A 17,066-nucleotide genomic window follows, 5' to 3' on the forward strand; every position below is an offset into this window, starting at 1 on the left:
ATTAGCAAATGCTGTCAGCTCTACCTTTGCCATGTGCCCAGAATTCTACCACTTTTCACTCCTCCCACCACTGTTACCCCGACCACTGTCATATCTCACTCAGGTCATTGGCAAAGGCCTTCTCCCTGGTCTCCCCATTTATACCCAAGCTCATCCACAGCCCATTCCCCAAACAGCAACAAAGCGGTTCTTTGAAATTTACTTCCTGTCCCATCACTCCTCTGTTCAAAGCTCTACAAGGCTTCCCATCTCATTTAGAGTAAACTCCAGTCCTCCCCCAGCCCTGGGCGGTCCGACATGACCTGGCTCCTGGATCCTGCCCCCTCTCCTCCTCCTCTCTAATCCAGCCTCACGTGGCCTTCCTGGTTTTCCTCAACCACATCTTACAGGCCTTTGCCCTTGCACTGCCTCCTATTTGGAAGGTTATTCCCTCAAATCTTTCACTCCCTTATTAGAGAGACTTCCCAAACCACCCTCAACAGAACAGCTACCCACCGCTCTGGTCACTTCCTGTCCCTCAGCTCAGCTTGATTGTCCATCAGAGCATGTCACCATCTGACATGTAGTTATGTGCTTAATGTGTTTATTATTTGTCTTCCTCACTGGACTGTCCAATAGTAACATGCCTCCAGGAAGGCAATAACTCCACTTATCTTTCTACTGCTCTATTCCCATGTCTGGAATAGTGCCTGTATTCAGTCAGCACTCAATAAATATTTTTAAATGAATTAAAATATAATTTAAATAACAAAATGCAAACTATTTTACAACAGGGAAAGGCTGTTGCTTGAGAAGCAAGCAAGAAAATACTGCTATGGGGCTTCCCTGGTGGCGCAGTGGTTAAGAATCCGCCTGCCAATGCAGGGGACACGGGTTCAAGCCCTAGTCCAGGAAGATCCCACATGCCGTGGAGCAACTAAGCCCATGTGCCACAACTGCTGAGCCTGCGCTCTAGGGCCTGTGAGCCACAACTACTGAGCCCTCATGCCACAACTACTGAAGCCTGTGCGCCTGGAGCCCGTGCTCCGCAACAAGAGAAGCCACCGCAATGAGAAGCCCGCGCACCGCAACGAAGAGTAGCCCCCACTCCCGCAACTAGAGAAAGCCCACGCGCAGCAAGGAAGACCCACCGCAGCCAAAAATAAATAAATAAACTTTAAAAAAAAAAAAAAGAAAGAAAATACTGCTAATTTAACCCAGGTAACAAGATGAAATAGTTTGTGCTATAGAAAATGAACCAAAAAACATGACTGACTCCCACATAGACAGCTAGATAGATAAATATACAGTCGTCCCTTGGTAACTGTGAGGGATTGGTTTCAGGATTCCCCACCCCCCATAGCAAAATCTGCAATGCTCAAGTCCCTCATATAAAATGGCACAGTATATAACTTAGGCACATCCTCCCATATACTTTAAATCATTTCTAGATTACTTATAATGCCTAATACAATGTAAATGGTATGTAAATAACTGCTAGCATAGAAATTTAAGTTTTGCCTTTTGGAATTCTCTGGAATTTTTTTCCAAATATTTTCAATCCATGGTTGGTTGAAGCCACTGACGTGGAACCCACGGATACAGAGGGTCCACTGTAGATGTATAGACATACACACACATATCCGATCGTCTACTGAACGTCCCTCTTAGGATTTTCTGTAGATAACTTGACACTTAACCTCATTACGATAAACTATAACACTGTAGCAGTCATATTGAGAAAAAAGCAGCAACCTTTTAGGGATATACACTGAAGTAATGTATGCATTATATGTAAATATGTCTGCCTATGCAAGTAGTTTTCAAGACATAACTATTCCGCAGTTTCTTTTAGGTCCTCTGAATTCGAATCTCACCAGCATGTATCGTGTCTGCCAGTCTCACTCCTCACACATATGGTCTCTCCCAGGGAACTGACTTGTTGCTTTCTCCTATTTCCTTTATTGCTGGCCCTTGGATGAGGGTCCAAGCATCTGCCCCAAGCAAGATCACCCAGGGATTCCCAGATCACCACAAAAACCAAAGCAGAGGACAATAAGAGCTCACTCTGATTTAAATATAAAGGTCAGTATTCATTTTCAAGGATGCTTCAATCATGCAATTTACAAATACAAATTAAGCAAGCCAGGTAGAACTCTCTCCCAAAGTCAAAAAAGACTAGACAAAATAGAGGAACATTCTCCCCTCACAAAAATCAGAAGAAATGTGAACACATGCTTAACTCTTTGGTATAAAGTATATAAATCAAAATATCCAAATAAAACATGAAGAGAGACCATTTTGACTAAGACTATTAACTAGAAATTATAAGCTCAGACCCAAAAGTCTAAGAGATAGTGGCTGATCAGTGTGTCTACTGAGACTGTCCATGACAACACAAAGTCAAAATTCCACAGTAAAAACCTACTGCAAGACCACACTCCCCTCCCCGTCATGACACCCACCCTTCTTCCATTTCAGACAAAGGAAACCTTGTGTATGTCTGATGTTCGCTCTAATCAGCCTTAACAAAGAAGTTTGCAGTACCAGAGACTTGTAAATACCCTTTTGTGGAAGCATTCCCTAGATTTTAGTAATGTAGCCTTCAAAAGGACCTTCAGAAGGTTAAAAATGACTTTGAATCGAATTGGCAGGTTTACCTTCATTCTTCCAGTAGCTTTACAGCCAGCGGGTACTGAAGAAGGCATGTTTTTTCCATTAAAAATCTGGGATATCTCATGAAAGGCTTCGGAAAAGAATCCTAAATCTATAAGGACTTCTATCTTTAAAGAAAAGAAAAAAAAGAGATTCTAAATTAAACCATTTGTTTCACTTACAAATTTTAGAGAAAAATCATCAACTTGCCAAGATCCAAAATTTCTGCTTCGTATTGGCAACGCGTTATAAGTTAATGTTTAGACGACACAGTGGTAGAGATGCATGTGTCTGTGTGTAACCCAGTTCACATGTGCAGGGGACCAAGAAGCTAGTAAATCACATCAAGTGACTTTTCAAAACAATGGCCGTTCATGAGATGTGGCTTTTACTTTATCAGACGCAAACACATTTTAAAAAATAGGATAGACACAGAAGAGTTTTTAAAAATTGAACTCATCCTTTTGTTCCCATGGTCAAGTATGGTTTAAAAGAAAGACAAAACAAAAACACTCCTGATTTCTCTAACACTCTGAGGAATGTAAAACAAACCAGGAGATGAATTCCACGATGCATCAACCGTTCATTTCCTTATCCACAATGAATGGACACTGTCGATTTTACAGACATGGATTTAACAACATTAGTCAATTGGTAACTATATATTGTACATGGCTTATTTTGAATATAATCCAGCAAGACTTTCAATTAGGAAGTTACAAGAAGAAATCAAATCATCAAATGCACGCGTTCATTCAGCAGGTATACTGAGCTCCTCTTCTGCACCAAGCCCTCTTGGAGGTTACCTCCACTGGGATATACGGTGAGCTAAAGTTAAGTGATACATGAAGATATACACAGTAGGAAAAGAGATAAAAGGTACTGACAAAATACTAGTTTTGAAACTGTGGTTAAGAGGGACTTCTCTGAGGAGAAAACCTTCAAGAGAAGGTTTGGGAATGATATGATGGAGGGAGACGTGAAAACTGCTGAGGGGACCTTGACTACAAAGGTCACATGGTGGCAGGAGCAATCCTGGGGTCTTGGTGTGTTCAGGGGACAGCCTGTGTGGCAGGAGCTTAGGGAGAGAGGAGAAGAGGGTTGGGAGGTAGGTGCGAATGGTGGCCTGTAGACCAGAGTGGAGACTTGGGATTTGATTCTTTGCATGGTAAGTGATTGGAGAGTTTTTAACAGGGCAGGGCCTGTACCTTACTTATGTTTTGAAAACGTCTAGCGACTTTACAGAGAAAAGAGATGGGTAAATTGTGGAAGTAGGGAGTGAAGTACAAACTTGGATGAAGATGATATATATCTAAAACACAGAAAAAGAAAATCCAACTTATCCTCAACATTATACTCATCTTACTGTCTCTTCTCCTTTAACTACTATCTTAGGAATCTCAAGAGTGTACCAATTTTAAAGAAATAAAAAGAAGGTAAGTTAGAAGGAAACAGGATGTGACAACAACATAAAAATAAAACATAAGAAGGCAGGAGAATATTTTTACTGATGAAGAGAAAACAGCTCGTCTATTGAGTTGCATACTTTGGCTCTTGCCTAACACACCTTGGGCTCTAATCTCCCTGGTGCCACATAATATCAAAGTAGGCATTAGGGAGTCGTTGGAGCTCTTTGCCCCTTGGAGGAAACATTTCCCCATATCTGTGTAAGGTTAGTTTCCTCTGGGCTTGAGTGTGAGATTGCTGTACATGGACCACCTGTTCAGGCTACCTCTGGTTCAGTTTATCGAACCAATCTGACCATATGAAAAAGCCGTGGTGATAATAATGGACATGTATTTTCAGAAACAATGAACACTGTGAACACAAACAAGCCAGATGGGAAAAAGAACTGCTCATAAATCAACCCTTCAGTCATACAAATACAGAACCATCAGTACCCTTCCCAGGAATGCCGGATATGTTGAGAGTAATAAATCTTTCAGGATGCTGGCAGTTCTAAAGTGAAGCCAGACCAGTTGATCATAAAGAGGTCTTAAAGCTTCCCCTGGAAGACACTAGTGCAACTGTAGAGACTTAACAGTGTGATCTACTGCTCTTTGATTTGTCAGAAAGCATCATCGTTTGCTATTTCCTGATTACGACTTTTCTCTCTTCCCACTAACGGTTTAGTTTAGTTCGGGAAGGTCAGGCAAACTCTGCCTATGGGGGCTATCATTCCTTCCCCTGTATGATGCATTAATTGACCATTTTCAGTGGTTCTGCCAACACTCTAGTTGTGTTTCCAGTCCTACTATGCTGATAAGATCCCAGTCCCATCTCACTCTGTTCCTGACACACCTACCAGATATATCTGATCACGTCCTTCTCCTGATCAAAACTGTCATGAATTCCCCCTCCCAACCCAAGGCTAGAGAAGACAGTCCACAGTTCTTCACTGACTTTTAAGCTACTCTAGTACAAAAACAGTTGCCAAGTGCTAACAATCAGTAAGAAATAGTCACTTAATCAAAAACTTTACTCCAGATTCTTTCAGTGCCTCTCTGGACTGCCTTCTGACACGTTACTAGTTGTCACTGCAACCCTTCCATGCTTCTTGCCTCCTGTGACGTCAGAATAAAACTGTGACGCAATTCTGACACCACAAGCTCCTCCTTTCTCTCACTGCTCAGCCTCCGATTACACCTCGGCTTGAAATTCAAGACTGGGCCCCTGGTCTCCTCCACATCACGGACCTCTGGTGTCCTCATGTCATCTACTCCAAACTGCCTGATCAAGACCTCCACTCCAGTCTAACCCAACCACCTCTACCCCCTAAACAAGTCAATACTTCCTCACCTCTACACCTTTCAGACTACTGTCTGCTGAGAATGCTCCCTTCTTCCCCTCTCCTACTCAGTTAGTTCTGTTTTTTTCAAGCTGAAATCTTATCTACTTGGTTGAAACCTAGAGACCCAGAGCCATTTTCCCCTCTTTCAAACTCCTGGAAACAGTGTTCGTCACACTCGTTTGGAAATGATCAAGTGGGAGGTACACACATTATTCTCTTGTGTGTATGTGCCATCTCTCTTCCCTATTTTCACTTCTTTACAAAAGCAAAGACCATGGGTTACATTTCTTTGATTAGAGTTACTAACACGGTGCCTTTATATAGGAGATACTTGATAAATGTTGTTTCAAAGATAAAACAATAAACATTTACCAAGTATCTTCTCGGTGAGTTCCCACCAAACACCAAGGAGAGTATGGACAGTAGACACTTGATATATGTCTAAAGATTTTAAATCCAATTCAACAATTAATTACTGAATATCAAGTATATAAATTTATTACTCAAGACACTATAGGGAACCAAAAGATGCAAAAGATACAGGCCTTAGCCTCGAGAATTTTGCAGTCTTGAAGAGAGCACTGTTTTAAAAACAGAGAAAAGTTGTATGCAGTTTTTTAAAAACTATTATTAGAATTCAAAAGCCAGAGAACTGTTAAGAGTTCAGTAACTCAGAAAGGGTGAACCAGAATTCATGGCTGATTACAAATTATTTATTCCCAGGTTAAAATGTATTATCTTAAGAGCATCACAATTCCTGTTAGGGAAGGTGTTATCTTTATTTAGAAAGAGAATGCAATGGACAATTTGGGTCTGAAAACAGGGCCCACAGGCAGGGTCTTGATGGAGAGAGCAGTTCAAAGGGCAGTCTTATTTTCCCTTATTAGAAAATGTGAAGGGTCAGGGAAGAAGGGTATTTCCAAAAAAAGGAGGAGGGCTAAGCTAGGGGAGTGTGGGAGCCCACTCACCCGCAATTACAAGAGCCAACGAGGCACATCTTGTCGAAGCCCCACATTCAGTAACGCCCAGTTGGTAGGCTGAAGTCAGCTGCAGTGGGAGTATTTACACCATGGAAATTGCAAATGTTACAAATCAAAGCTTTTTTTTAGAGTGAGTTGTGAAGTATTTACCATCACACGGCTGACGAAGCCATGGGATAGGAGGCAAAAGAGTGGGATAATGGGCGAGAAATATTTTAAACTCAGAGATGCTAAATATTCTATTTTAAGTTGCTGGTTTTGCCTCAACTAAAATTTCCTTATGTTCCCAATTTTCAGTAAAGTCCAGTATAGAAATAAACACCTTGGGTGGATGTAGTGTGTGTGTTTACGTGTGTGTGTGTGTGTGTGTGTGTGTAAAATATGGAATAGGGCTGAATTCCATATTAGAGATGAAGAAGTGCAGAACAGGGAGCAAATCTGCTGGCTGCTGAAAGGATCCACGTACAAAACAAATTCAATGACAGTGGGAGCCTGCGACCATGGGTGATCGGGAAAAGGGGCAGAGAAAACAAGATGCTTGATGTTCCCCACTCCACACGGGGTTCAAGCCAACTGCACACGAATCTTGAAAGCAGAGAGCCTCCTGACCTCTGGGTTACAGAATTAATTGTAATTTAGTGCCTGTGCGTTTTATCACCTCAACTGTCTGTGCAATTAAAAAAACCCTCCTGTATACCATGATGTACACAAAGATCCTTAGCAAAACAACTCCCAGAAACTTCGGAAAATGACTCATTAGTCTCCATGAGGAAACCAATCTTTCAGAAATGGTGATTTCTAGGCTGAATGGTGTCAGGTGAGCCTTGTTACCAGGGGTAGCTGTTCCTCACTTTACTGTGGCCCAAGAATAAAATGACCTAAGCCTTTCTACATGGCTCTTTCTCATACTTTATTAAAATGTTGGGCAAGTTTTTTTTAATATCAGTACAACACCATATATTATTATCAGCTTATGATGATAATAATAAAAAAGTAATTCATGACAGTATCTTTAATAGTTCAAGAATATCAAATGTCTTAAAAAGCTTGAAACATACCTTGAGGATTCTTGCTTCTAGATTTCTGACTAGGTCTTGGCAAATTGCAGAAACAAAATATTGGTACAATGCAAGAAGAGGCAGAATCTACCAACAGAAAAACACTCTGTTTTGAAACGTATTTTATCAAGTTAATAACCTAATAATACAATTTAGCCAAATACTGATGTAAGAGATGTTATGCAAAATTGTGATTGATTTTTCCACCTTAGAAGACTGTACTGTTTGGTATAAGTGAAATGATCTGCCTAACATATGTTTCATAATTTTATTAGAATTTTAAAGTGCTATCAGTGACTTAACAGTTCCAAGTAGATGCTACTTGATACCAAAAACCTAGGTTTCACATTTCCTTAAGCACGGAAAAATAAAAATCCAGTTAATCATCTTCCTTGAAAAAAAATTATTTCAACATATACGTATGAATTACTGAGGCCTGTGGAAACATTCTAGCAAATGAGCTACCAAATAAATGCAAAATTTAAAGCAAAGGAACTCACATCCATGTCCCCTAATAGCTTCTACTTATTCGTCTCAATGTCAGCTATTTGTCGCCAACTGGAATATCTCCATCATCAAAAAATATTTACAACAGGCCTGTTATATGTCAGACACTGTTGAATGAGAAAAAAAATCTAAGTCCTTGCCTTCATAGAGCATATATTCTACTGATTAAAACGCAAGCTTACTCTTCATATAACATTTTTATTTTCCTAAAATTAACCCCAAAGTTCAAGTCTTCTTGGAGTCCCATGGATATATGTGAAAGCTTACAGACTATCAATTTTTCAATTGACCAAACCAGTATCCAGCTAAAGGCAGGTGCTGAGGGACAGTTTTGCCTAGACTTCTGAACAGCTCCTGATCTCAACTTAAAACTGAAGCTCAGTCCCTACAACTGGGTCCTGCTCCATCAAAGGCAGATGGAGCAAGAAGGGGCACTGGGATCCTTATTATTTAGCAAACTATTTCCCATGATCCCACAGCATTGGGTCCCCTAGCAAATTTTATATGTTACAGCTGTCTCCTTAGCCACTGGGCTCCTCCTGGAAGGTAGTGTAATAGAAAATGGAAACTGTTTACATCTTGCAAGTTTAGCTAAGGAATCTCATTGTCAGTCAACTGGTGGCTGCTAACAGCAACAGCTTTTGAAAAGGACTAAAACTGGTCTTAAATGATTTCAAACATAACACAATACGTTTTTCTACAATGGTGCTCTACAAACATAACACAATACTTTTTTCTGTAATTAATGCAGCACAAAATGAGTTGGCTATTACCTTTGAGATTGTTTCTTTTCTTTAGTGACAAATAAAAACATACCATTTTATTGCTGCCAATTGCTCAATTATTCAGAAAAATGTTCTCAATTCCTTAAGCTTCAGAGAAAAAAGTCTCATCTCTTTTCCAGGGCAGGGATATGTATTATATATGAATATGACTAGGCAGCTAAAAGTTACCCAGGGGATAAAAACTATTTTCTAAATCCAGAAATGAATCCCCTTAACAAGAGAGGAGCACCATTTTGCTATTTTTTTCTAATAAACAATTTTTTGCCAAATCTGCCAAGTGTTAAAAGCATGTATCAACCTTTTCACTTTAACATATGACATTATAATTTAACAACTAATATCAGGGGGCAGTAAATCTTTTCAAGATAAGGAGAGAGTGAACTTAGAACAAGAGAAAACAATACATGAGATAAAAGAAAGTAAGTATGAAAATTATAGAGGAAAGGGAAAGAAGCAGAAAAAGAGAAAGAACATATATTAACAAGCAAACACAGGGGAAAAGAGATACAGAGGTAGAGGAAATAGCACAGAGGAAGAAAAAAGGACAAATACGATAAAGGAGGAAAATATAAAATAATCAACAGAACACCCTAATTTATGTTTAAAATGCAGTCAACTTCAAATTTATGAGATACATACTATGGTTTATTTCCCTAAAGGAAAAGAGAGTTGTATTTGGGTTTTATTTTAATTTCCTAGGATATTAAGAAGTGTCTGTCTTTAATTTCACAGTTAGAATCTGTTTTTCACTTAGATGTGCCCTTAACACAGAAAAGACAAGACACAAAGATAAATTTATCTCAATAAAGAAATACTCCCAGGGTTTCGATACTGATATGACCTGCATGACTTAATGCAGTGAAGTTATAAGTGCACTAGATTCCTGTGTTTGAGACCAGTGCAACATTCTAGTCAATTTCACCAAATGTCTTCTAAAAAAGGTAAAATAATAGAGTAAAATAAGAGAACAAAATCAAATAGGCATGGCTATTGTACCCAAAAGGCAATGCAAACAGTGATGTCAAAAGAAAGAATATTAATTAATATGTTTCATCTTGAAGTACAGATCTGAATCCCGAAAATAGAGTTTAAAAGTTAAATAGGAACTGACCAAAACTACATTATTAAAACTTGAAAAGTATAAGGTAAATGGGGTAAGATACCACAGTGAATTAAGATTTGTCGATTTTACAAATCACTTACTATTAGATTTTGCTTAGCAAAGTGCAGTTCGCGGATTACGTAATACAGACTTGCAACTACAGAGCAGATGTCAGCCCGGTATCTGTCCGAGAAGAGCTCGATGCCGGGAAGAAGCTGAGTGATTTCATACTGAGCATAGCAACGTTCAGCTTTAGGGTGTAGAAGTGTGGTTCTAAGCAAACCCTGTAAATGAAAAAGGTGAAATGAAGAGCTGCAACTTGCATCTGCAACAACGAGAGAGAAAGATAAGTACATGTATTACTTCCCACAGTGCTTTGCGTATGCCTAGCACACTGTATCCTGTAATAAATGATAATCAATATCCTCATGACTATAGGTTCCAAATGCTTTTACCACTCAAGATGGGCCTTTTAAATTCCATGGTAGTTGAATAATTATCATTTTAAGAAGAAATTATATTAAGTTATCATTTGTTGAGGGTCAATTTTGTGTTGGGCACTCTTGGTAAATTCTTTGTAAATATTATCTCATTTAATCTTCACTTAACCTACCCCTAGAAGGAAGGATTATTATCTCACAAGTGATATAACTGAGGCTTAAACAATTAACTTCTCTGAGGTCACACAGCTAATGATGGCAAAAAGAAGATTCAAAGTCATGTCTATGTAACTCAAAAATGTATGTTCTTTCCACTATACCAACCTATATAAGTAGAGGAAAGAAAAACATATTTCAGAAGTCTAAATCAAGCAGAGGTAATTTTGAATTTTTATTGAATTAAGTAAAAAGTTGATTTGTTTAATTGACCAATATTTCTTAGGTAATTTATATGACCAACGTTGTACCAGACATTCAGAAACAAGATGAATACACAAAATCAAATTGTACATTTAGGAGTGCTTCTTATGTTATCTTAAACAATTAACATTTCTTGATGACAAATGCATCATAAAGTTATTTTAATGTATATATCTGGAACAAAGTTTAATCAAATTGCTCATTAAACTTATGATACCTAGTCTAAAATATTACAGTTGTTTAATTTTTAGTTTTACAAATTTTCTTTAAAATCATAAAAAGAGCAGGTTTTAAAAATAAATCCCCCAGCTAATTTTAATTTTAAGTGTCATATTACAAAGAAATGATGTCCACGTTTAAGCAAAAAATTACTTATTTCTAAAATATAAACAGCATTATCTTCAGGAATGAGGAATATCAGAAGAAAGTAAAGGATGCAATAGAAGGAATCCAATTCGGATTATTATTCCCTTTGCATCCTTGCCTCTTCCACCTTTTCCCTTTGAAGCACAGGCCAGAAGTGTATGGAACATAAGAAAATTGAAAACTCTGGCCATATGCTCATCCAGATTTCATAAGCTACTAGACTCCTTAGAACAAGGGTGTCCCATCCTTCAAAGTAAACAGAACCTTCAGGAGACTGCAGAGGCCCCTGGCTATGTTCCCAAATCTTAGAATGTCTTGTATTTCAGATAAAAGCTCCTTTCTTCTTCAGTAAAGTCAAACCCAAATCCTAAGAACTGCAGACACTCTACTTATATAGTCTTCAACTTATTTTTTGCTTTCATTATATGGTATATTTTACATCACACAATTGAGCAAAACTTTATTTAGAGATGAGGCAACTTAAGGCAACCCTTTAGACTCAGTCAGATTCCCTTCACTGCTCATTAGTAAAATGACATTACGAAGGACAGGAGACTTAGTTTCCTTATCTGTAAAACTCTTCCTCCTGTAGCCAAAATGAAAAAAGTGACTCTGCTGAATACCATGCCACAGGGGTTCAGCCATTGAAGGAAAGACGGGCTTATGATATTTAACCAAGGTTCATGCTACTTCCCTACGTGCAAGTTTTATGAATATGCTAAACCACTGCTTTTTTTTTTTTTTTTTTTACTGACTGCATGGTCCGGCTACTGTAAAAAGGTATACAGGAAGTGTTACCTGAAAGAGTAACCCGGACAAAAGGCAAGAGTTGGTTCTCTTTTCAACGTCCAATGTCTGAATAAATCTAAGTATAAGAAAAAGAAACATTCATAGACAATGTTCCAGGACTATTTTTATATAAATACATCTCTAATACTCATAGATTTTCCAAAATTAAAATAATCTTTGTGATTCTAAAAGTGCTACATACTCATATAAGATCTAGGACATAGAAAGATAGAAAAAAAAATAAAATGAAAAGTCACCTATAATCCTACCACCTAAACATGATTACTGGTAACATTTTGGCCACTTTCCTTCTAGATTTTCTTCTACATACAATAACACACATGCACACTCACAGTAAGACTAAAATTATGCAATACATATTATTTTATAAATAAATTTTTTATTCTTGGACATAATGAGTTACATCATTATTTTACAGATTTTAATATTTTTATCATATGCATGTACCATAATACTAAAATATCCATCTCCATTTTGGTTTTTTCCAACGCTGAAATAAACATTGTTGTACCTACATTTCTGAGCACTTGTCCTATTAATTCCACTGGATAAATCCCTAGAAGTGGAATTTTGGGGAAAAGGAGGTGTACAATTTTAAATCAAATTTTTGATGAGTACAATTAAAAAATTTCCTCCCATAGATTTAAACAATGTGTTTCCTCACCAGCAGTATATTATGGATCCGTCGATGACATTAAGTCCTTCCACCAAAGATTAAGGTAATATCTCTGTGTTTACTACTGTCTCATTTTACGTCCCTTAGTAGAGTTTGAGTTTTCTTTACATGGGTCTTGAAACTCAAATTTGCAACTGTAAACCACATTACTCTTCTAAATCTTATTTCAATAACACCAGTGGGCTTCACTATATTAATAACTTCGTCAGTCTAAGTTCAGCTTCTCTATGTGGTGCTTTACCTTCTGAACAGTGGGGGGAGAAGTTTCTTCTCCTCAAGGAGTCTCCAAGAACAGCCAAAGCCCCTGGAGTATCACAGAGCCTTTGGAAGTTCAGACTTCCAGCTGGGTAACCAGGAAATGACTTTCTGTTGATTGAAAACCACTAAGTAAAAACTTCAGAGGCTCAGAGAAGCTGAGGTGTCCTCTGGCAGGAATGCTATAGCTGTTCTTTTCAAGCTGGGAACCTTCCTCAGCTTTTCTATTCTCTGCTGCCAAGCTCTACTAACTTATAAACTCAAACTTGCGTGGGGATCGTGTGTGTGTGTGTGTGTGTGTGTGTGTGTGTGTGTGTGTGTGTAAGGAAGAGTTCCGTCCCAGGAGTGGTAAAAAAAAAAAAAAAATCAAACTTGACAGAGTTTTAAAAAAAATCTTTAAATGTTTGATATTTTTTAAGTGGTAATTCCTTACTTCCCCTGTTCAAATGCTAATTTTCTGAAAACAGTGTGATTATTAACTAGGACAAGTTATTATTTTTAAAAACTTTCTCTACAGCTCAAAATACTATGCAGATTTTTGCCTACCACGCCCTAAAATGTAACTAGAGAGGTAAAGGAAACCTGTACCTCCACTCTCTTCATACTTCCTAAATTTCGCACATTAATCAAATATTTAAGATATCTGTGAGTGCTAACTAGGTATAAGGCATTGTGATGGGCTTTCCCATATGTTACATGTGGCAGGTTGAATAATGCCCCCCACAAAGAAATCAACGGCCTAATCCCCCAAACCTATGCATATGTTACTCCACGTGGCAAAAAACAAACAAAAACCCCAAAACCAAAAAACTTTGCAGATGTGATTAAATTAAGGGCCTTGAGATAGGGAAGTTATCCTGAATTACTGGGTTCAATGTAATCACAATGATCCTTATAAGAGAAAGGCAGGAGGGTCAGAGTCACAGAAGATGTGAGGACGGAAACAGAGCTCGGAGAGAGAGAGAGAAAGATGACAGGCTCTTGGTCCTGAAGACAGAAGATGGAGCCATGAGCTGAGGAATGCAGGAGGCCTCTAGAAGTTGGAACATGCAAGAACACATCGTCCCCTAGAGCCTCCGGAGGGAGCTCAGCCCTGCCAACACATTGATTTTAGGACTTCTGCCCCCCATAACTGTAAGACAATAAATCTGTATTGTTTTAGGGCACTAAATTTGTGGTAATTTGTTATACCACTAATAGGAAACTAATACAGTCTGTGTTACGGGCTAAATCATGTGACCCACTGCACCCCTGAAATTCATATGTTGAAGTCCTAACCCCTAGTGCCTCAGAAGGTGACTATACTTAGAAATAGGTCTTTAAAGAGGTAATCATGTTAAAATGAGGTCATTAGGGTGGGCCCTAATCCAATATGATTGATGGCCTTATAAGAAGAGCAGATTAGGACACACACATGCACAGACGGAAGACCATGTGAGGACAGAGTGAGAAGACAGCCACCTACAAGCAGGGAGAGAGGACTCAGAAGAAACCAGGCCTGTCAACACCTTGATCTCGGATGTCAAGCCTCCAGAATTGTGAGACAATAAATTGCTCACAGATTGGTACTCTGTTGCTAGTTTGTACTAGCAAACTAATACAGTGTGTCATGTAATTCCTGTCACCACAGTTTACAAATGAGAACAACTGAGGCTCAGGCAGGATGAGTAACTTGCTGGGGGCCCTAAAGTTAGGCCCTAGTCAGCCTGCCTCTACGCTGTTATTCTTTCTCAAATACCAACCGTTCATCCACTCGTTCATTCATTCAACAAGTAGTTATTGAATCCCATCTCCATGCCAGGCACTCGGGATACACTGGTGAACAGAACAAAGACCTATGCCCACATGGTTCTCACACTCCAGGTGTGGCAGGTGTTAACAGGAAGAGGAGATGGCCATCAACAAGAAACAGCACAAATAAGTAAGCCATATAAGCCTGTATGATATGGACACAGCTGCCCGGGAACCCAGTGCATGTGAGGTGTGGCACCCTACATGGCACGGGTGGGCAGCCCACAAAGGAGGCGACAGCTACGACACAGACCACTCCATCGTCACACTCACTGTGCTATCTTCGCTGATATCACCGCCCCTTGCAAACATCCCCAAATGCCAACTTTTGACAGAAACTCCTCACTGTAGTCTTTGGAACCTGGAGGTGAACGGCTGTCAGTGGCAGTGGTGAGTGAGCTGCCATACTCCTTCCATGTATGGAGCACGTCTTGTTTTCTGAATATGTCATCAAGAGCTTGACTCCAACATTTAAAAGCAGCCCTAAAACAGAAATAGAGCATGCAGCAGCATGTTTTCTGAGATCCGTGTTATTAAATCTATCTTCCAAAAGGGAAAGCAAATGCACTGAAGAGACATTTTAATTAAAATGTTAGAGAATGGATCTATACCATTTATTGCTCATAACCATTTCTCTCAGGTAGCATTTGATGAATAAAATGCAGCAATGGAATATTATCAACAGACTAAAATTTATGAAAGGCAGTATTTTTCACAATAATTAAACATTTTTTTCAGCTGAACAAAGTTTCCCTTGTTTTACTGACTCCTAAAAGCTACCTTTTCTTTTGTGCGAAGACAAGAAGACTTCCAAGTTCATGCAATGCCTGAACGTTAAGACTTCTTTCATTGCTGGTTTGCAGAACATCTGTATTTTTAATCAAGTGAAAGAACAAATGTCAGTCCCTGGAAAATATTTCCTGTATATTTTCAAGAATATTTTAAATTGCCTTATACCTTAACTGTGTAGATAAGCAAACTTCAAGCTAATAGAGCCTTTAAATGTCACACAATATGGGTAGAGAAAGAGAGCAAACGATGTTCTATTTTAATGTCATGGAGTGGGAGATCGGGTCAAAGAGGTGGGAAACGGGAGAAAGTACAGTAAGAGTCGGGCAGGTTGAGATGGTGAAAGAGAAAAATCCAGAAAAAGTGTGCAAGGCAGAAAGGGCTGGGTATATATATATGGCAATGTGTGCGGCCGGAATACGCTTTCTGGGGAGGGTGAAGAAGCGGGTAGTGGTAAGATTACGGAGGCATCTGAGTGCCACGTGGAGAAATGTGGACACTATTCTACAGCACATGGGAAGCGTTGAACAGTTTGTTTTTGATCAGGGATGTGACAGGAGCACAGCACTTTGGATTCTTCCTTTACCCAAATGCAAAAAAGCACATCTTGAACAGTACCTGAATTTGTTGTTTTCTGATGAATACATGCATTCCAGGATGTGTAGCCAAAAAACCCAACTAACATGGCAATGGTTTCTAATGAGGGCAGCAATGTCCGCTAGAGGGTATTTTAGAAATTTGAGGAGGGTTTTGTTAGTTGTCACAATGGGGCATCTGCTAGTATTTCCTAGGTAAGGACCTGACACTTGATGGCCTGCCATGCACAGAACCTTCCCCCACAGTGAGGAAAAAGGTAAGAAACCTATTTATAATTATTTGAGTCTAACATCTAACTTCATTTCATAGAAAGGGTATGTTTGCGTGTGTTCAAAATGCTCTGAGTTTTCCAGAAATGCAACCACTGTAATATTTTGTTTTGTCCAGAATGGCCTAGATTTGCCATTTTAGAACATCATGTCACCAAAATTAGCAATGCTGATAGTACCTGAGTTACCAATACACCTGTCTCAGTCTGCACTCGTAGCTGTCACATTCATGTGTATCCTGTATAGTTTACATACTGTATGTGAGCATCTGATTGCTTCTCTATACCTCTAGTGCCTAAGCTCTTACATACCAACAAATAGATTCTTTTATTATAAAGTTATTTCATTTTAGTTACCCTTCATTTTATATTTAGAGCTTCATATTGATTTTTAAAAATAATGTGCATAGGAAGAATAAAGGGGGAGTTACAAAATGTCTGTTATAAAAAAAGGGGGGACGTTGGGTCTACAACATGGACTGAATTTATACTGCTGAATTTGTAGAAAAACCAAATCAAGTGGAAAGACAAGGAAAATGCAATCAGCTGGGGCAGAGCAAAAGCACATAACAGTGGCCACATCTCGACAAATGGTTCACAGATTCAGTTAAGGTGGGATGGATGGGACGGTGCCTAGAATCTCACAAAGGTGACAGCCAATCTGGGAAAGTGGGTGATGGGAGGGGCTGGAAGCTGCTTGTCTTGACGCTGCTCTGTCACTGTCCACGAGGGTGTGATGAATAGATTCTATGTTCAAGCTCTTTCATCCTACTCTACAGATAACATTTCAGTTACAG

General features: G+C 38.9%; 1 protein-coding gene across 1 annotated transcript in view; it reads right to left on the reverse strand.

Moving 5' to 3' along the window:
- CFAP54 (cilia and flagella associated protein 54) overlaps positions 1–17,066 on the reverse strand; it is a gene marked incomplete at its 5' end in the record, with an annotated part of 297,105 nt that overhangs the window by 109,506 nt on the left and 170,533 nt on the right. Inside the window, 6 exon segments of the mRNA XM_079935999.1 lie at positions 2,640–2,762; positions 7,464–7,550; positions 9,959–10,141; positions 11,882–11,948; positions 14,889–15,098; positions 15,396–15,483. Coding sequence (XP_079792125.1) covers positions 2,640–2,762; positions 7,464–7,550; positions 9,959–10,141; positions 11,882–11,948; positions 14,889–15,098; positions 15,396–15,483 — 758 coding nt within the window.

Source organism: Stenella coeruleoalba (genome assembly GCF_951394435.1).
Source record: "Stenella coeruleoalba genome assembly, chromosome: 11".
NCBI lineage: Eukaryota > Metazoa > Chordata > Mammalia > Artiodactyla > Delphinidae > Stenella > Stenella coeruleoalba.